Raw genomic sequence first — 20,810 nt, 5'->3', positions numbered from 1 at the left:
CTATTCCTCCTGATATTTATAACTTCTCTTTTTGTGTGTGCACACACAGTCCTTGTGCTTTGAAACAGCTCAAAGCTGGGTCCCCAAGGTCAGGGGCTGAAACAGAGACTGGGGAGGTTTAACTTGAGGCAGAACTTGGGAAAGTTACAGCCTGAGAGTAAACTGGGAAGTTTTTGTTGGAATGTGGGGGGAACTTTCCATCTCAGTCTCCTTTTCCTGCTGGCAGGGAGGTTTCACGTGGCTGTAGGTGAGCTGACTGGCACATTAATCACCTTCAGCATCTCTTCCCTGTGCTGGAAGGTTTGGAAAGACCAGGAGAGGAAAATTACTGGAGCCAGTCTGCTCTTTGCAAATCCCAGGGCTGCAGGTCTTGAAATGCATCTGGCTCCTGTGAGACCCTCCTGTGCGAGCCCTCCACAGCCCAGGCAGCAGCTCCACAGGGAACTTGGCCATTTCCAAGTGGGAAAGTGGGCAGTGCTTGTGCTCTGTGTGTGCTTCCCTCTTGGGAGCAGCAAAGTGGCTTTTATCAGGATGGGCTTGTGTCTGCATGGCCTGATTCCTGCTGGCAGTGTCCTGGGGGATGCTGATGGCAGGAACAGCAGATTGCTCTTGGAGCATCAGCTCAGGCTGCAGATGGAGCAGGAATGTGTTGTTACAGGAACAGCAGTGGCACAGGATACACAAAGGCAGCATCCTTTGGTAGAGCTGTGAGAGCCTTGGGCACCTCAGCTGGAGAGCTGCTTCTATTTTTGAGTCAGCCTTCAGGAAGGACCTGGGGGGGAGTGTCCAGAGGAGAGCAGATCCCTGGATAATGTGGTAAAAGGGAAGATGAGAAGGCTTGGACTTCACTTTTCCAGCTGAGAAAGGGCCAAGGGAGGTGTTATGGCAGGCACTGTTTATGTAGGGAGTTGCAGGGATCTGTTTTCCATGCAGGATAAAATCTAGTGGATGTGTTTTGCCAAGGGAGATTCCAGCAGGGACTGCTCTGCCTGTGTGGAGCACGGGGTCAGATGACCCCAGAGAAGCATGGAGTCTCCACTGGGATGTCGGAGGCCAGGTGCAGCAGATCTGCTCTGGATGAAGCCATTTTGGGATGGATATTTGAGTTTTTGGATCTCTTAGCGTCCTGCCCAGCCCTGCTCTCACTGACCCCTCCCAGTGCATGGGAAGGCACCAAACCCCTCTCGTTTTCCCTGTTCTCACAGGTAGTTTTGCAGACAAGACTTACGAGTGGAGCTCTGAGGAGGAGGAGTCCGTGAGGAAGGCAGGGCCAGTGCAGGTCCTCATTGTCAAAGATGACCACTCCTTTGAGCTGGACGAAGCCGCCCTGAACCGCATCCTCCTCTCCGAGGCTGTCAGAGATAAGGAGGTGGTGGCTGTGTCCGTGGCTGGAGCTTTTAGGAAAGGAAAATCATTCCTGATGGACTTCATGCTGCGCTACATGTACAACAAGGTAAGGCTGCAGCTCAGGGGCCCTTCCCAGGGCTGCTGTTCCTCGTTGCTGCTCTGCTGTAGATGCAGGGCCACCAACAAAGGAGGGAATGATGAGGAGGACTCCATCTTATCAGAAGGCTAATTTATTACCTTATTATACTAAATTATATTAAAGAATACTATACTATACTAAAGAATACAGAAGAGATACTCACTGAATGCTAAAAAGATAATACTAAAAACTCATTACTCCTTCCAGAATCCCGACACAGCTTGGCCCTAATTGGCCAATGAGTGAAAACAACTCACAGCAGAGTCCAATCAAGCAATCACCTTGGGTAAACAATCTCCAAACACATTCCACATGAGCACAACACAGGAGAAGCAAATGAGATAAGAATCATTTTTCTTTTCTCTGAGGCCTCTCACTGCCTTTCAGCTTCCCAGGAGAAAAATCCTGGGTGAAGGAATCGTGTTCAGAGAATGTGAATGCCACACTGCTCAGGGATGAGCTGGGCAGGATTTGGTGCTTTAGGAATAATCAAGGCTCTCATGAGTGTGGGCTTCACAAAGTAAAGCAGAGCAGATCCTTCTCCAGGAAGAAGTTTCTTGTAGATTTTGGAGCAGGAATGTTCATATCTTCTGCCCTGAATCACAGAATCATTTAGGCTGGAAAATCCCTGTAAGATCATTGGATCCAGCTGCTAACCCAGCATCACCTTACTCACCACAGAACCATATCCTCAGCTGTCTTATCTGTGTCTTTTGAACACTTCCATGGATGGGCACTCCACCACTGCCCAGGGCAGCCTGTTCCAATGTGTGACTGCCCTTCCAGTGAAAAATACTTTCCTAATATCCAATCCTGGTGTAATTTCAGATTGTTTCCTCTCTTCCTCTGCTTTTTCCCTGACAGCAGAGCCCAATTCCCACCTGATTGCTGTCTCCTCCTGTCAGGAAGTTGTAAAGGTCCCCCCTGAGCCTCCTGTTCTCCAGGCTCAGCCCCTTCCCAGCTCCGTTCCCTTCCCTGGACACTCTCCAGCCCCTCCAGTCTTTGTTGTGAGGAGCCCAAAACTGACCCCGGGATTTGAGGTACCTTGACAGTAAAAGGAAGGAAAAACCTCCCTTATGGGAGGTTCTTAGCCCTTTTTGACACCTCCAGCAACTCCTTCTGTTCCTCCTGCAGGAGGCAGTGGACTGGGTTGGGGATTACAACGAGCCCCTGACGGGTTTCTCCTGGAGGGGCGGCTCCGAGCGGGAGACCACCGGCATTCAGATATGGAGCGAGGTGTTCCTGGTGGACAAGCCCGATGGCACCAAGGTGTGTGTGTGTCTCTGCTGCTGCCAGCTCATTTTCCAGCTTTTGAGTCTCTCCTGCCTTGTCTTAGGTGGTTGTGCAAGTTTAGGGAAGGTTTTCAGTACCATGTCTCTATTTTAGTAAGTGAAGGAAGTGGTGTAAAAATATTTTTTAAAAGAGTGTAATTTTGATAATAATTTTTGACGTGTGTATTTCACAGAGCTGAGGGGTGGAATGTGGTGATTTTGCATGAGAGGCATTTATGGAAATTATGTAAAAACTTCTGTGTAATTGACAGTCTGTAGAACCACTGGGAAGTTGTACACACCTCTGTGAAAAACACATGTTAAAGAAGGGTTTAACAAAGTGAGGTGATGTGATGTCCAAGTGTCCCTCAATTCTGGTATCCCAGAGTTCATTTCTGTACTATTCCCAGAAATCTTGAATCTCATGTCCTTGCAAACTCCTTCTCTTTCCTAGAGCAGGAGTTGTAAAGTGGAGTTTCTTCATTCAGAGTTGTCACAGCAGATTTGGAGCATCCTGCAAATTCAGCTGATAGCCAGGAATATTTGTATTTATCTGCACTTCAACGCAGAGCATGGCACCCAAGTGACACTGAGGCATTCAGGGTGTGATTCCTAACGCTGGCTGAGTGTGTTTGGGTTTGGGAGGTGCAATTTGTGTTTGGTTTCTGTTTGGAGGCAGAGCACTGACAGAGGAGCGGAGCAGTTCCCTCACTGATTTTGCTGCCTGCTGGAGTCCCCCTGCTGTCAGGAGTGGCTGGGGATGAGCTTTTCCTTTGTGCCCCGGCAGTGAAGAGGCTGAGGCAGGAGCAGTGATGCCCCAGCTGCCATCCCCCCTGGCACACGGGGTGCTGACAGGAGCTCTGTGCCCTGCAGGTCGCGGTGCTGCTGATGGACACGCAGGGCACCTTTGACAGCCAGTCCACCCTCAGGGACTCTGCCACCGTGTTTGCCCTCAGCACCATGATCAGCTCCATCCAGGTAAGGAGCCTCTGGGATGGAGGAGTTCAGCCCCAGGAGCTACAGAGCCCGTCAGGGATTCCCTTCCTACCACTTGTGCCAGCAGCAGCTGGGACCTTGCCCGTGTCCCCATGGGGATGTCACAGGCTTTAGCCACACCAGCCTCGTGTTAGCCCCAAGGACAGGCTGTTCTGAGTGATCTGAAGTTGTTTCTGTGCTTAAATGCAGGTTTATAACTTGTCCCAGAATGTGCAGGAGGATGATCTGCAGCACTTGCAGGTAGGAAAAGCTTCAGGGTAACCTAATTGTGGCTATTTACAAGGGCCTGGAGTGGCAGGACAGGGGGAATGGTTTCCACTCCTGGAGGGCAGGGTTAAATGGAATACTGGGAAGGAATTCCTGCCTGTGAGGCCCTGGCACAGGTTTCCCAGAGAGGCTGTGACTGCCTCATCCCTGGAAGTGTCCAAGGCCAGCTTGGATGAGGGTTGAAACAACCTTGAGTAGTGGAAAGGGTCCTGGCCCATGGCAGGGGTTGGAACTGAGTGGCATTTCAGGTCCCTCCCAACCCAAACCTTCCTGGGGTTTTATTCTGTGGTTGTGAATTATCAGCCTGGATGTTGCCATCTGGTGTTGGCTCAGTGCAGGTGACCCTCTGTGGGTGATTCCAGCCCTGACTGTTGCAGACAAGCAGCTAATGGGATTTTTGTGACACAGGTGTCCTGCCTATTTCCTGGAATTACCTCCTGCTTTCTCTCCTGTTCACTTGATTGATTGATTGATTGGTTGATTAATTAAGTAGGTTTTTCCAGGAGCTTAAGGGAAGGAAAGAAAAGCAAAAGTCCAGCTGAAAAAATCAGCATTTGAATACTTCTGAATTATCTCAGTCCATAAATATTATTAACAATAACACTTCTTTAACACTGAATTTATTCAGTGTAGCTCTGATCTTTCAGTTTTGATTTTAAGCCATGACTGTTTAACAAGTTGACCCATTTTTAGGCATCTGTGAAACACATTATTGTGCCTTCAGTTAGAAATTAGAGTGCAGAGAGACTGGAGAGTTTCAAATCTTGCTGCTAGGCTGATTTTAGAGTCTTTGCACAGCAGGGGTTTGCAGGGAAAGTACTTATTTCTGAATTCATTTCCGCTCCTTCCTGGAGTGTTCGGAGGGAGCAGGGCTCCAGCAGCCCCTGGAGCACGAGAACTGTCTGGTTGGTATAAAACCTGCAGCAAGCAGCTGATCTGAGCCATTTTCCACAGATTTGGCAGCCCAAAGCTCCAGGCTGGGATCTCTCACATGAGAGCTCAGCAGGGTGGTGATGGTTCCATAACAGCTCCCTGTGCCTCTGGGATGTGAGCTGGGAGCCCAGAGCCTCTCTGTGTCCACTCTGCACGTGGTGCTGGTAGTGCCTGCTCACAAATGTCCCTTACTGCTCCAGAGAGCCAGACAATTCCCTCCAGGGACCCACAGAGATCATTGATCCAGCTCCTGGCCCTGCCCAGACCCCCAGCAACCCAACCCTGGCAGCTCCTGGAGCTCTGGCAGCCTCGGGGCTGTGCCCATTCCTGGGGAGCCTGGGCACTGCCAGCACCCTCTGGGGAAGAGCCTTTCCTGAAATCCCTGCCCTGGCTCAGCTCCAGCCTTTCCCTGGGTCCTGTCACAGAGCTCAGTGTCCCCTGTGTCCCGCAGTGACAAACTCACTGTCCTGTCCTTTCCCTCTCCTTCCAGCTCTTCACCGAGTACGGCCGGCTGGCCATGGAGGAGACATTCCAGAAGCCTTTCCAGGTGAGTGCGAGGGTCCCGGGCAGCTCGGGTGTCCCGGAGCCCGCTGGCTTCACCACGAGGTGTCACTGCAGTTTGCAGCGAGATGCGACTGCCTGGGCATCGGCTCAGCTGCTCCCGGGAAGGGCTTTGTGCTTCCTTGCTTCCAAATGCATCCAAAATCCCTCTCTCTTTCCTCCCTCAACCCCTGCCTTCCCCAGAGCTCTGTCCTGTCCTGCCAGGCTTGGAAAGCAGCTGCTGTTGCAGCAGGTTTGTCACACTCTGTAGTCAGGAGCTCTGCCCAGCCTTTGTTGTGAGAGGTTTGAACTCACCTGCCCTGGGAATCCCTGCTCCTGGCCAGATGAAAGGATAAGGATTAGCAGAGCCGTGGGAAAACTCGGTGTAAGTGGGGTTTCAACTTCAAATTAGGGACATCTGTTCTTCCTTCTGCTCCCCCTGCCTGTGAAAAGCTGGTGTTAAAAAAAGGAGAGCACTGGGCATTCACAGTAGGTGAGGTGGGTTCCTGTTTTTAAAGACAGAGGAGTGTTTTGATCAGGTTGGGTGAGGGTTTGTGAACTTCCTAAAGTAAAAACCAGCAGAGAACAAAGCATGCTGTAAAATCCAAAGAGTAATTGGGAATGAGTTTCAGCTATTTTACATTTGCTTTCCCACATAAAAAGGGAATTGTTGTCCTGGAAGGACTAAGGGGTTTATAAGGTGTCTGTGGTCAGGAAGTGGAAATAAAATTAAAAGGTTAAAAAATACAACAAATGGACAAATTGAGATTTTTAAGGTGTATTGGATTCTGCTGTGATAAATGCTAAAACTAAAAATATATATGGTAAAAATATGACAGGCAAGAGCTTGAAGAATGTTGTAACACAGTACAGCAAAAAGCCAGACATTAAATAAATATTCCTGCTCCTTATTTAAAGACTGTGGGGATAATGTAGCCAAATATTCCAGTGAAACTGAGCTACTTCCTACTCCATCAGTGAAAAGGAGGCTGTGAGGGGGGACTTAAACATGCTTAAATCATTAGGGCTGGATGATGGGCTCTGATTCTCCCAAGCACTGTAACTGCTGTCGAGTCACAGTTTGTGGATGGTGAGTCTTGTCAAACAATCCCATTATCAGTTTTTGAAAGAGCATGAGCTGGGTTGATAAAGGTAACTCTCACCATGATCCGTTGCCTTCTGTCAGCCTTATCTCTCCTGGATGCTGACTGAAAGCAAATGAAGTCTGGTTTAATCCATAGTTAATGGATTAAAAACTCATTAACTGATAGATGCCAGAGCACGCTGAACTAATTGTAACTAATTGTAGGGAATCATCATCCTTCAGAAGTGTTTCCTTGGGATCCCCCCAGGCTCTCCCTGATTCAATGTCATCTTCATTAATGATCAGGGGGAATTATCAGACGAGGCTGGGAAGCCTTGTGGGTGTGGAGATGTGGCAGAGGGCTCAGTGCTGCTGTGGCCAGGTGAGAAGTGATCTCCTGTCTGCATCCAGCGTGGGCTGCTTCCTGCAGAACATGTTTTAAATCAGAGTGTGGGTTAGAAAGCAGGAAAGTGAGGGTGGGGAGGCCCTGGCAGAGTTTTCCCAGAGCAGCTGTGGCTGCCCCTGGATCCCTGGCAGTGCCCAAGGCCAGGCTGGGCAGGGCTTGGAGCAGCCTGGGATGGTGGAAGTGTCCCTGCCATGGCAGGGCTGGCACTGGATGAGCTTTTATTTAACCCAAACCATCCTGGGATTCTGCAAGTGTGATGGTGAATAAACTGCAGTGGCACTGATCCTGCTGGAAGGGAAGGGAGGTGAGACTTGGCAGTGGAAAATTCACATTTCCCTTTGTCTCCTTCCTCTCCTCACACTGAGGAGGCCCTGCCAGAGGCTGGCCCTGAACGTGGGGCCTTCACAAAGGCAGTGGTAAACACAGCCTGTCTGGAACAATTTTACTTCAGAAAGAAATAATAATTCCCAATTCAAAGCATGCATAATGTGTTTGTGGAAAAGTCCTAAACATGGGAATGTCTCTTAAGCATCTCTTGGAGTTTGAGAACAGCATGTCCTGAACCAGCTCACTGGGTGCACTCACTGTGGCTTCTCCTGCAATTCAAAAAGGCCAACTCACTGTTATTTCCTTTTTTTTTTTTAACTTTTTCTGATGTTTTATAAAAGAGAAATGGCAGGAATATTTCCCCTCCCTCCATTAGATTTTTGTTCTAAACATAGATAAATTTTAGGGAAATTCCAACGAAATGGGTTCCATTTGCTGACCTGCTTATCCATGTTCCTGAGAGGAACCCTGGCACCTCTGCCAGGCCCTCCTGGGCTTTGGCATTCAGGACTTCCCCCTCCAAACCCTTTATTTCCTGCATGGGATGTTGTACAGATGAGGCAGTGAAGACCTGATTTTTTTTCTGAAAACCTTTTATTTTTTTTAAAGATTCAAAGTTGACCGTTCTGGTAGTTATTTATTTATTGCCCAGGAACTTTGAATGCCTCAATAAAGATTACAAAAGCCAATGATTTCTTATTCACCCTCATTCCCCTGCATCTGCTTCTCATTAAAAGTCTGTCTGGAAGGCTGCCCAGTGAAAAAGGCTGGAAAAATGAGCCTGTAGAATTCCCATAGGATGGAACTAAATGTGGCTGGAATTAGGGAGCTTGCTGCCTTTTGTCCTGGTTAGCAGCAATCCCCTTTCTTGGGCAGTTTGGGTGATTGATGATGTTCTCCAGCCAGGGACTCAAAGTGGTGCAGCAGTTTGGGGGGTGGGACAGTGGAGTGGTCTCAGCCCCTGCACACTGGGACCACTCCTTTCCACCAGGAAAGGTGGGAGATGCTGCTGGAGCTGGGAAGAGACTCAGGGCCAGGTTTTGGGGTGGTGTGGGCTCAGGCAGCAGGTCACTGACCCCACTGTCTGTGTTTTCCAGTCCCTTATATTCCTTGTCCGTGACTGGAGCTTCCCTTATGAATTTTCCTATGGATCTGATGGTGGTGCAAGATTTTTGGAGAAGAGACTGAAGGTATGTTTAGCCTGCTCTTGGTTCTGGATGGTGGAAGTGTCCCTGTCCATGGCAGGGATGATCTTTAAGGCCCTTTCCAACCCAGTCACTCTGTGATTCCATGATTTTCCTGTTCAGCTGGGTGGCCTCAGCACTGGAGGTCAGGTGTGAGCTGCAGTGCTGCTTATGGTCACACTCAGTGCCTTAAAATCCCAGAGGAGGCTTTTGGGGAGGGTGAATTTCCTTGCCATGTCCAGGCTTCTGCCCAGGCCCAGCTCCCTGGGACTCTGGGAGAGTCAAAACAATGGGAGTCAGCAATTCTCAAGAGACTGGGAATGATGCTTTAGTAATTAGGGAGTTGTACAATAAAAATGATGGGCAAGGGCTGCTTGGGATCAGTCAGGAAATGCATGGGTGATCTGGTAGTGGAGAGGCCTAATTACATGTGAGACAAGCAAGGCCCTAGTGGGAAATCCCAAATGTTTTTGTATTCCAGTCATCCATGGGCATGTGCATTTTCCAGATGATAATAACATGCTCCAGGGCATGTGGTCAGAGATACTCCAGTTCCTTCTCTTTGTCCTCATGCCTATGGAATCTTCTCCTTTCCTCCACTGTAAGCAGCCACAGTGTGCAGTACCCTGTGCTCCTGCCAGCTTTATCCCAATATTCCAGTCAGAAGGAAACTTGCTGGCCCCAAACTGTGAGAAGCAGCACGGAGCTCTTCTCTCTGGTGACCTCTGACAGAACCTGAGGAACAGCTGGAGCTGTGCCAGGGGAGTCGAATTGGATTTTAGGGAAGGGTTCTTCCCCCAGAGGGTGCTGGCAGTGCCCAGGCTCCCCAGGGAATGGGCACAGCCCCGAGGCTGCCAGAGCTCCAGGAGCTGCCAGGGATGCCAGGCTGGGATTGCTGGGGGTCTGGACTGGACTCTGATCCTCGTGGGCACATCCAGCTCAGGATATTCTGTGCCTCATTGTCTCCACAGGTGTCAGGCAATCAGCACGAGGAGCTGCAGAATGTCAGGAAGCACATCCACTCCTGCTTCACCAAAATCTCCTGCTTCCTCTTACCTCACCCCGGCCTCAAAGTCGCCACCAACCCCAATTTCGATGGAAAACTGAAAGGTACAAAGGCAAACCTCTGGTTTCTACCCTGATTCCTTAGAAGCTCTTGCAGACTGTCCTGCTTGTTCCTCAAACCCCCAAAAGTATTTTCCATTTAAAAAAATCTGGGAAAGGAGTTGGATCCTGCTCCCAGTGCTGTTCACACCCCCTTCTGCTTCTTGTCAGTGCAGCAGACAAAAGAGAAAAAGTGTGGGAGGCTGACAAGGCCTGAGAGCTACTGGAATACCCAGTGATAGGAAAAGTGGGAAGGGCGGGGATGAGACTGGATGTTTGTGGACGTGGTGTTAAACCTGCAGTAAATTCCTGTGCCTCACCTGCACTGGCAGAGCCTGGTTGCTGCAAGGCTGGTGCTTGTGGTGGGTGGAAGGCTGGTTCCACAAGCTCTCAGAACAGTTATTTCCCTTTGAAAAGCTTTCCAGGGAATATTTAATCTGCCTGACTTATCTGATCAGTGGTTTCCCTACAGGGCAGGCTTGGTTCAGCAGGTTAAAAAAAGGGAGCAGGAGAAAAGAGCTGTGGTGAGATTCTCCACCCCAAAAGGAGCCACATGCTGGGGATATTTTTAGGTGTTTGTTGTGACCTCCTCACCAGCGTGGCTGGTTCCAGGCTGCTGCAATCTTAGCAATAAAGTGGACCATTAGCTACTTAAAATAAATCAGCAGGCAAAGATGTGAGTTTTCCCCTGGTTTTGTCTGGCTGAGACTTGCTCTGCTGGCAAGCTCTGTGCAAAGCAGGAGGGACAGCGAGGCAGCAGGAGGGAGATGTGCTGGTGGAAGCTGAGCTGATCCCTGGAGCTCCCCCTTCATCTCAGGTGCTGAGGAGTATGGAACAAGTGCTGTGTGCAGACAGGAGCTGTCAGCAGCTTCTTGACACAATATTCACAAATTTCTTGTTGCCTCAGAGCTCTGCTCAGCTTTTTGTGCTCTGATGGAAGAAATGTGAGGGATCTTCCCTGCTTTCCATACCTTCCAAATTCCTGGCTGTTGCATTGTTTTTTTCTGCCTTCAGTCCTGTACAGTTGAATTTAATGGAAATCCCACCCTGTGCATCCCTGAGAGCTTTGTCCAAATCCCCCTGGAGCTCTGGGCAGCCTTGGGGCTGTGCCCATCCCCTGTGGAGCCTGTTCCTTCCACCCTCTGGGGAAGAACCTTCCATGGCAGGGGGTCGGGACATGATGGTCTTTATGTCCCTTCCAACCCAAGCTATTCTGGGACTCTCTGATGCCTCTTATTTTCTTTTTTTCTTTTTTTTTTTTTTCTTCCAGAAATAGACGATGAGTTCATCAAGAACTTGAAGATTTTGATTCCTTGGCTTCTTAGTCCTGAGAACCTGGATGTTAAGGAGATCAATGGAAACCACATCACCTGTCGAGGCCTTGTGGAGTATTTTAAGGTATTTATTTCAGAGAAAGTGGATGTATTCCTCTGTGGAATTTTGCTGTAGCTAAAGGGGAAAGCAGCAGCAGGCAGGGCAGCACTGACAGCCCTGACTCACTGCAGCAGAGGGCAAACACCTCATGGTTGTGTCTTTGACCACACAACAAGCCCAGAAAGTGGGAGGAGCTGTTTTCCTTTCCTGGAGAATGGAGGGCTAGAGGGGGATAAGCTGAGGGCTGTATTCCAGTTGCCTTTGGAAAAAGCTTATTTTTGTTGTCATGGCTACTGGGACATTTCCATGAGAGACATTGGTGAGTAATTCTCACCACCTACTCTTCAGGGCTACCTTGGCTCCTTCTCCTCCAGGGAAAGGACAGAGGTAGGTGCAGATCCTTTGGGAGGGATACTGGGAGTGAGTGGAGGAGGGAGAGCCTGCAGTGACTGCCCCAGGCCACCCAAGGAGTGGCATTTCCTGACCAAAGCCATCTTGTGCTGCAGCATCCTCCTCTTCCCTGCTTCTGAGCCCTGGCTGGAGCTGGCTGGGGTGGCTGCTGTTGCTCCTGTGTGCTGCATTCCACATGATTCCCTTTTCCCTGCTCTTTTCCAGGCCTACATAAAGATCTACCAAGGGGAGGAGCTGCCACACCCCAAGTCCATGCTGCAGGTAGGTGTGAGAGGGAGCTGTGGGAATTCCTGCACTGGAAATGCCATTAATTCCCAGGAACTGGCAGAGATGTCCAGCACAGTGGCACTGCTGGGGCTTTATTCCAAATGCCTCAGTGTAACCAGCCAAGGAGCAGCACTTTGGGAAGAGCTTGGCATCACGAGCCTGACCTGGCTGAGGAATCACACCTGGGGTGGACTGTGGGGAATTTCTGGCTGCACACAGCACCAGCCAGCTCAGCTGAGCAATTCCCTGCAGGTGAATGACATCCTTGGGGCCACCCAGGGAGGTGACACATGGAAGAGGCTGCCAGAGCCAGCTGGGGGTTGCAGCTGGAGCTGTTTATTTGTGGCTGAGCGTTCTATCTCTTTCCTTGCTGGTTCCCACAGCTGAAGCCAAAGTTTTTGTAGCTTGAAGGGGAGGAATCCTCTCTTCATGCAGGCTTTTGGATGTGCAAATATGGGATGAGCTTATTTGGGATTGGTTGGAGGCTGGGAGTGCCCCTTGGCTGATTCTGGGTGCCACACACATGTTCTGGCTGTGTCCACGTGTGGCCCTACACTTACACAGCTTAACCCTGTCCTTCTGCACCTAAATTTTGTGCCCCTTTTGCCCTCACAGGCCACAGCAGAAGCCAACAATTTAGCAGCAGTTGCCACTGCCAAAGACACCTACAGCAAGAGGATGGAAGAGGTGGGTGGTGCTGAGTGTGTCCCTTCTGTCCCTTCCTGTCCCTTCTTGTCTCCTGGCTCTCCTGTCAGAGATTCATGGAATCCCAGAAGGGTTTGGGTTGGAAAAGCACTCAAAGCCCATCCAGTGCCACCCCTGCCATGGCAGGGACACCTTCCACCATCCCAGGCTGCTCCAGCCCCAGTGTCCAGCCTGGCCTTGGGCACTGCCAGGGATCCAGGGGCAGCCCCAGCTGCTCTGGGCACCCTGTGCCAGGGCCTGCCCCCCTCCCAGCCAGGAATTCCTTCCCAAACCCTAACTTCTAATTCCTAACCCTAATTTAGATTTCTCTGTGTCAAGAGTGCCATTCCAGGGATGATTTCCCTGTGTCAGCACTGATGTTTCAGGAGTGATTTCTGATTATAAGGAGTGGTGTTTCAGGAGTGATTTCTCTGTGTCAGAAGTGCCATTTTGGGAGTGATTTTCCCATATCAGGAGTGACATTTCAGGGATGATTTCACTGTTTCAGGAGTGACATTTCAGGGATCATTTCCCTGTGTCAGCAGTGCCATTGCAGGGGTGATTTCCCTGTTTCAGGAGTGTTTTCTATATATAAGGAGTGACATTCCAGGAGTGATTTCTGTGTGTCAGGAGTGATTTCCCCGTGTCAGAAGTGCCATTTCAGGAGTGATTTTCTGATGTCAGCAGTGTCATTTCAGGGATGATTTCCCTCTATCAGCAGTGCCATCTCAGGGATGATTTCCCCGTGTCAGTGATGATTTCCCTGTGCCAGCAGTGACATTTTAGTGATGTTTTCTCTGTGTCAGGGATGATTCTTCATCTCAGGGATGATTTCCCCATGCCAGCAGTGATTTCCCTGTATCAACAGTGCCATTTCAGGGATGATTTCCCCGTGTCAGTGATGATTTCCCTGTGCCAGCATGTGTCAGCACTGATGTTTCAGGAGTGATTTCTGATTATAAGGAGTGATGTTTCAGGAGTGATTTTCTCTGTGTCAGAAGTGCCATTTTGGGAGTGATTTTCCCATATCAGGAGTGACATTTCAGGGATGATTTCACTGTTTCAGGAGTGACATTTCAGGGATCATTTCCCTGTGTCAGCAGTGCCATTGCAGGGGTGATTTCCCTGTGTCAGGAGTGATTTCCCTCTGTCAGCAGTGCCATTGCAGGGGTGATTTCCCTGTGTCAGGAGTGTTTTCTATATATAAAGAGTGACATTTCAGGAGTGATTTCTGTGTGTCAGCAGTGATTTCCCTGTGTCAGAAGTGCCATTTCAGGAGTGATTTTCTGATGTCAGCAGTGTCATTTCAGGGATGATTTCCCTCTATCAGCAGTGCCATCTCAGGGATGATTTCCCCGTGTCAGTGATGATTTCCCTGTGCCAGCAGTGACATTTTAGTGATGTTTTCTCTGTGTCAGGGATGATTCTTCATCTCAGGGATGATTTCCCCATGCCAGCAGTGATTTCCCTGTATCAACAGTGCCATTTCAGGGATGATTTCCCCGTGTCAGTGATGATTTCCCTGTGCCAGCAATGCCATGTCAGGGATGATTTCCCTGTGTCAGTGATGATTTCCCTGTGCCAGCAGTGCCATTTCAGTGATGATTTCTCTGTGTCAGGGATGATTCCTCATCTCAGGGATGATTTTCCCTGAGATGCAGTGATTTCCCTGTATCAGCAGTGCCATTTCAGTGATGATTTCTCTGTGTCAGGGATGATTCCTCATCTCAGGGATGATTTTCCCATGCCAGCAGTGATTTCCCTGTGTCAGCAGTGATTTCCGTGTATCAGCAGTGCCATCTCAGGAATGATTTCCCTCTGTCAGCAGTGCCATCTCAGGAATGATTTCCCTGTATCAGCACTACCATTTCAGGGATGATTTCCCTGTGCCAGCAGTGATTTCCCTGTATCAGCAGTACCATTTCAGTGATGATTTCCCTGTATCAGCAGTGATTTCCATGTATCAGCAGTGCCATCTCAGGAATGATTTCCCTGTATCAGCACTACCATTTCAGGGATGATTTCCCTGTGCCAGCAGTGATTTCCCTGTATCAGCAGTGCCATTTCAGTGATGCTTTCCCCGTGGCAGGGATGCTTTCCCCGTGCCAGGGATGCTTTCCCCGTGGCAGGGATGCTTTCCCCGTGGCAGAGAGCCACCGCAGCAGTGCCATTCCCGCGTTCCCCCCACTCAGGTGTGCGGAGGGGACAAGCCCTTCCTGGCTCCCAGCGACCTGCAGGCCAAGCACGCGGAGCTGAAGGAGGAGGCGGTGCGGCTGTTCCGGGGCGTGAAGAAGATGGGAGGGGAGGAGTTCAGCCGCCGCTACCTGCAGCAGCTGGAGGCCGAGATCGACGAGCTCTACATCCAGTACATCAAGCACAACGACAGCAAGAACATCTTCCACGCTGCCCGCACCCCGGCCACGCTCTTCGTCGTCATCTTCATCACCTACGTGCTGGCCGGCGTCACCGGCTTCATTGGCTTGGACATCATAGCCAGCCTGTGCAACATGATTCTGGGCTTGACACTAATCACACTCTGTACCTGGGCTTATATCAGATACTCTGGGGAGTACAGAGAACTGGGAGCTGTAATAGACCAAGTGGCTGCAGCCTTGTGGGACCAGGTAGGATAAAGAGCTTTTGATTTCCAGCCTGCGCACAAAAAGTATCCTCCTTGCACCCCACTGGGTTTTTCTTTTTCAAGCATTGGGGGTTTTCCTCCCCCTTGGAGGTGGTTTTGGTTCTTAGGGTTGTTAGATCCAGCTGCTTGTGCTGTGATGGGTGCAGGGACACCTTTCCAGTTTGAATTGAGGTTTTAATCTGTTCCTTAGACCTTGCAGATGGGGAGAGGAGAGGCAGAGGAGTTGTGGCAGGTCAGTTTGTGGAGTTTGTTGTAAGGGGGAGGTCACAGGGCTGCCCTGTGGCTGCAGCACAGGTGGGGTGAGCAAGGCTGGAGCTGTGTCCCTGAGCCCCCAGTTCCTGTCCAGTGTGGAAAACAAGCTGTGCAGATCTGAGAAAACTCCCAGCAAGCTCTTTTGTTCTGCCTTTTTCTTTCCTCCTTGTCTTACCTGCCACCAGATGTGGTTTTGTGGAGCCCCGTGGGGATGGGCAGCTCTGAGGGATGCTCTGGGGGGGATCCTGGTGTGTGTGCTTGGTGTGTGCATGGCTGTGGCTGTTAAAAAGGAGCAGCCAGGGCTCTCCCCTCCTTCAGGGCAGGGATTTGGGCTCTCCCAACTCTGCCAGAGGTCAGAGCCAGATCTTGGTTCTGCCAGTTTTGGCAGATCCTGATTTCCCACTGCAGCCCTTCCCTGTTCCCACTGCAGAAAAGAGAAAGCCCAGCCCACACAGACTCCCCCTGACCCCTGCCCCCCATCCAGGGCACAATCCATGTGCCCACTGCAGGAGGGCTGCAGTGCCCTCCTGCTCCTCTCAGGGCAGAGCTGAGGAGCCCATCCCTCAGGAGCCACCCCAGCTCTGATTTCTGGCAGGAAGGGCCCTTCTCCTTCCCTGCTTTTCCTCCACCACAGAGGGTCTCATGGAGAGCAAGCCCATCCCTGCTTCCCTGTGCTGCTGCAGTGACCATGCAGCTTTGGGGGAAAGAAGGAAGCATTTACTGATGCTCCTTCATTCCAGAGCTGTCCCAGGTGGATCCATCCTGGCTGCCCTGCCCCAGCACCTGAGCAGCCCCAGTAAAGCCCCTGCAGTGTCCCTTTGCCCAGGGACACTTCCAGCAGCCTGTGGGATGTGCTGGAATATTCCATCCCAGTGCAGCAAGAACAGGGCACGGGCAGCAGGAAGGTGCTGCCCACTTGCAACACGTCCAGCTGGGGCAAAAGAAAGAGGGTAAAGTGCTTGGAGCTGCTCCTGGCTTCCACAGGCCCTGTGGCTTTCCAAGCAGAGGGAAAGTTCTCCCAGGGAGGGTTTGTGGCAGAGGGGAGCTGCTGGTCTGGGTGACTCTGCCCAGCAGGAACCAGCAGCTCTGTCCCTTGGGAGTGGGAGCAGTGCAGGAGGGATGGATGGAGCAGGGAGGGGATGATCCCCCAGGAGCCCCCCAGGGATGAGCTGCCATGGCCACTGAGATCCACAGAGCTGTTTCTTTCTCTCTCTGTCTCCCTCTGCCAATGCCTCTCCCAGGGAAGCACCAATGAGGTAAGTGGCTCTTGCTGTCTGCATGCTGCCAGCCCTGGGCTCCTGGCAAAGCAGCCTGGCCCCAAAAGCACCCTTGGGCTCTGCAGGATGAGGGTCATGAGGGCTCTGGGCAGCAGCTGCTGGCCTGGCTGCCTCTGGCTCTTGTCTGGGTGCAGATGCCTGGGGAGGGCTCTGGGTGTGGGCACTGAGCTGCAGGAGCCAGCTGGGAGAGGGGTTTGGGTGGGGAGTGCCAGCACACGATGGGATTTTCATCTTTGTCCCATCAGCTCTGTTTGGGGGTTTTCCTGTCGTGCCAGGAGGTCAAACCCAGCCCCAGATTGTTTTGGAGCACCAGCTGGAGGTGTGGGCAGGGACAGCTGAGAGCCCCAGGCCTGGCCAGGCCTCTCCCTGCTGCTGGAATTGCTGTGGGGGCTGTTTTTGGGAAAAACCACCCCATACTGGGTTGAGCTGAGTGCAGAGCCCAGCGGGCACAGTTCACCCATCCCCAGCAGCACAGGGATGCAATCCTGCCCTCCCAGCATGGCAGGGGAGCTGCTCTGAGGGGAGATGGTCCCTGCCCAGGCCTTCCAGGAGCAGGGAAACCTGGAGGAGAGAGGGAGATTCTGCCGCACTCAGGTGAGACCCCACCTCAGAGCTGCCTCCAGCCCTGGGCTCAGCATCACGAGGATGTGGAGCGGCTGGAACAAGCCCAGGGGAGCCGCGGAGCTGCTCCAAGGGCTGGAGCCCCTCTGGAGCCAGGCTGGGAGAGCTGGGAATGTTCCCTGGAGAGGAGAAGGCTCCAGGGAGAGCTCAGAGCCCCTGGCAGGGCCTGAAGGGGCTCCAGGAGAGCTGCAGAGGGACTGGGGACAAGGCATGGAGGGACAGGAGCCAGGGAATGGCTCCCACTGCCAGAGGGCAGGGATGGGTGGGAGATTGGGAACTGGGAATTCCCAGATTTGCTGTGGCAGCCCCTGGATCCCTGGCAGTGCCCAAGGCCAGGCTGGACAGGGCTGGGAACACCCTGAGATGTCCCTGCCAGGGCAGGGCTGGAATGGGATGGTTTTGAAGTCCCTTCCACAGTGGCAGTGCCACCTCCTGAGCCACCGAGTTCTGGGGGCAGTTCCTTTAGAAGAAATTCAAGCTGTTAAAAAGCATCCCATCCCTCATCCCTCCCAGCAGCCAGGTGGTCCTTTGGTACCTCAGGATTTGCTGTGGATAAGGTGTTGAGCAAACCCTGTCAGGTAAAAATGAGCACTGTGGGACTGGTTTGGCATCACAAAACCCCCTAAAACAGCACAAAATGCTGCAGGGTGGGCCTGAAGGTGAATTTTAAAGCAAGACAAGCAGAGAAGCTGTGTGAAGTCACCTGCCTGTCCACTGTGTTGCCAAACAATCCCAAAGCACCCCTTCTGTTCCCAAAAGCCTGTTTGGGATGGGATCAGCATCCCCTTGGACACCTCTGGAGGCATCTCATCCTCACCCTCCTCCTCCTCGCTGCCCCTTCAGCCTCTCCTGCCCCATCCCCCCTGAGCACACAAGAACTCCTCAGCCTGGTGGTGTGTGGGGTGCTGCTGCTCAGGTGCCTCCTCCCACCCCTCCCAGAGCTGATCCAGCCTTGCCAGCAGCCCCCAGCCGGAGCTGATGGGATTTGGGTTGGGTTTTCCCCACCCCAGTTGAAATGGGAATGTCAGAGCTGTGACAATTGGTGACACCAAGTCCTCTGCAGCCAGAGCCGTGTCCTGGCACCTGCTGAGCCCTTTGCTGTGGGATGGAGGTGGGAAAGGCAGGCAGGGACACGAGGGGTGTCACCCCCTGGGGTCAGATGTCACCGGCCCCGTGGGTGCTGTGCCATCAGCTCCCTGTGGGAAGTGCAGCCCTGCAGCTGCTCCTCCTGTTCTGAGCCTGGCCTGGCTCCAGGACAAACAGAAAATGGTGAAATCAGAAGGAAAACGGTAAAATCAGAAGGAAAAAAATCCACATCACCTGCAGAAAAATGATGGGGACAGGGACGTGTGCCACCCCCAGCCCTGGGGCTGAGGCAGGTGCGGAGCTGCCTGGGGCTGAGGGAAACGCTGAGGCTGCAGGAGCCAAAACTGAAACCCACAGGGAAAAACAGCCCCAAGTGCCTCACTCCAGTCCAGATGGGTGATTGACACAGCTCGGGGGGGGGTGAGGAGCTTGGAAAATTGGAATTGTAGAGTCACAGAATTCCCTGAGCTGGAAGGGACCCACAGGGATCAGCCAGCCCAGCTCCAGGCCCTGCCCAGACCCCCAACAACCCCACCCTGGCATCCCTGGCAGCTCCTGGAGCTCTGGCAGCCTCGGGGCTGTGCCCATTCCTGGGGAGCCTGGGCACTGCCAGCACCCTCTGGGGAAGAGCCTTTCCTGAAATCCAACCCAAACCTGCCCTGGCCCAGCTCCAGTCATTCCCTCAGGCCTGAGCCCTGGAGCTGGAGCCCTCTGTGTGCGGGCACTTGGCCCGGCTGTGCTGGTGCACAGAACACAGGGAGGGCTGGGATGGATCGGGATTCCCTGGGATTGGGATTCCGTGTGTTTGGGATTCCCCTGAAATCCAACCCAAACCTCCCCTGGCACAGCTCCAGTCATTCCCTCAGACCTGAGCCCTGGAGCTGGAGCCCTCTGTGTGCTGGCACTTGGCCCGGCTGTGCTGGTGCACAGAACACAGGGAGGGCTGGGAGGGATCGGGATTCCCTGGGATTGGGATTCCGTGTGTTTGGGATTCCCCAGGTTCGGGATTTCCCAGGTTTGGGATTCCCTGGGTTTGGGATTCTCTGGAGTCAGAATTCCCTGGATTTGGGATTCCCTGGAATTGGGATTCTCTGAGATTGGAATCCCCTGCATTTGGGATTTCCCATGTTTGGGATTTCCCATGTTTGGGATTCCCTGGGTTTGGGATTCCCTAGATTTGGGATTCCCTGGGATCAGCATTACCTGGGTTTAGGATTCCCTGGGTTTGGGATTCTCTGGGATCAGAATTCCCCAGGTTTGGGATTCCCTGGGATCAAGATTCCCCTGGTTTTGGGATTCCCTGGATTTGGGACTCCCTGGGATCAGCATTACTTGGGTTTGGGATTCCCTGGGATAGGGGTTTCCGGGGATCAGGATTCCCCGGGTTTGGGATTCCCTGGGTTTGGGATTCCCTGGGATCAGGATTCTCTGGGATAGGGGTTCCCCGGGATCAGAATTCCCTGGGTTTGGGATTCCTCAGGTTTGGGATTCTCTGAGATTGGAATTCCCCAGGTTTGGGATTCCCTGGGATCAGGATTCCCTGGGATAGGGGTTCCCTGGGATCAGAATTCCCTGGGTTTGGGATTCCTCAGGTTTGGGATTCCCTGGGATCAGGATTCCCTGGGTTTGGGATTCCCTGGGATCCGGATTCTTCAGGTTTGGGATTCTCGGGATCAGGATTCCTGGGGTTTGGGATTCTCTGGGATCAGGATTCCTCGGGTTTGGGATTCCCTGGGTTTGGGATTCCCCAGGTTTGAGATTCTCGGGATCAGGACTCCCCAAGTTTGGGATTCTCGGGATCAGGACTCCCCGGGATCAGGACTCCCCGGGTTCGGGACTCCCCGCGTTCGGGGTGCCGGCCCGGGCAGGGCTGCTGAGCGCCGCTCTCTCCGCAGGCCTTGTACAAGCTGTACAGCGCGGCCGCCACGCACCGGCACCTGTACCAGCACGCCTTCCCCGCGCCGCGCGCCGAGCCCGCCGCGGGCCCCGACAGGAAGCGGCTCTAGAGCGGCCCCGGGCCCGGCTCCGCCCGCCCGCAGCACCGGGCCGAGCCGAGCCGAGCCGAGCCGAGCCGGGCCGGGCGTCCTGCCCCGTGTACATACGGCACCGCCGCAGCCCAGAGCTTTGGTCTGTCATAGCCGCCGACTCCCAGCTCGTTTATGAAGCCTTATTTTCCCCTTCTTAATTAGTCACCACTGAGGAAATGATAATTTACGTGATACCGCGACTAAAATGGCCGAAGCTTGTCCAAAAGGCAGTTTATTTCAGGTACTTGAAGAAGTTATAACATGTAACCACGTTTTTTTCCTTCGTTTAACTGTTTAATTACATGAACATAATTAAAGTGTGTTGACTTGCTTTATCAGACACTGTTAAGGGCACTTCTGCTATGGTCTGTTAAGGGTGCTGTGAGGAACCGTTTCTGTTTGTCGCACAAAGTGTCACTTTGTAGCTGTGCTGGAGGAAGTTTCTCTGTATTTCTGTACATATTTATCCATGATAGTGCATAGGATGTGTGGTACAGTTCTATTCTTTTATTGTCAGGACTATTAAAGTTTGCTTTTGGTTCCTAAGAACTTGGTTCTGCAGAGAAAAGTCA

At 52.2% G+C, this 20,810-nt stretch overlaps 1 protein-coding gene across 2 annotated transcripts; it reads left to right on the top strand.

The window, feature by feature from the left end:
* The first annotated feature begins 1,147 nt into the window (after positions 1–1,147).
* Positions 1,148–20,787, top strand: ATL1 (atlastin GTPase 1). Of its 2 annotated transcripts, XM_039698085.1 has the most exons (13): positions 1,148–1,453; positions 2,621–2,755; positions 3,631–3,735; positions 3,943–3,993; positions 5,444–5,500; positions 8,408–8,500; positions 9,466–9,604; positions 10,869–10,996; positions 11,588–11,644; positions 12,266–12,337; positions 14,527–14,958; positions 16,469–16,483; positions 20,107–20,787. In XM_039698085.1, the coding sequence occupies exons 1-13, from the start codon at positions 1,163–1,165 to the stop codon at positions 20,215–20,217; spliced, it is 1,686 nt and encodes a 561-aa protein (XP_039554019.1). In that variant the 5' UTR covers positions 1,148–1,162; the 3' UTR covers positions 20,218–20,787. The 2 variants fall into 2 exon arrangements, with proteins under 2 accessions (XP_039554019.1, XP_039554020.1); XM_039698086.1 differs by lacking the exon at positions 16,469–16,483.
* The last annotated feature ends 23 nt before the right edge of the window (positions 20,788–20,810 follow it).

Source organism: Passer montanus, unplaced genomic scaffold (genome assembly GCF_014805655.1).
Source record: "Passer montanus isolate IOZ18808 unplaced genomic scaffold, ASM1480565v1 scaffold120, whole genome shotgun sequence".
Taxonomy (NCBI): domain Eukaryota; kingdom Metazoa; phylum Chordata; class Aves; order Passeriformes; family Passeridae; genus Passer; species Passer montanus.
The sequence above is the reverse complement of the archived record's forward strand: the minus strand, read 5'-3'. Positions and strand labels throughout refer to the sequence as shown.

What these genes read in the sequence shown, in the direction of transcription:
- ATL1 (XM_039698085.1), top strand. Translation starts at nt 1,163, where the DNA reads ATGGGAAGGCACCAAACCCCTCTCGTTTTCCCTGTTCTCACAGGTAGT. An exon ending in CATTCCAGAAGCCTTTCCAG is followed by an intron (nt 5,501 to 8,407) that starts GTGAGTGCGAGG and finishes TGTGTTTTCCAG; the next exon opens with TCCCTTATATTCCTTGTCCG. An exon ending in GCCTTGTGGAGTATTTTAAG is followed by an intron (nt 10,997 to 11,587) that starts GTATTTATTTCA and finishes GCTCTTTTCCAG; the next exon opens with GCCTACATAAAGATCTACCA.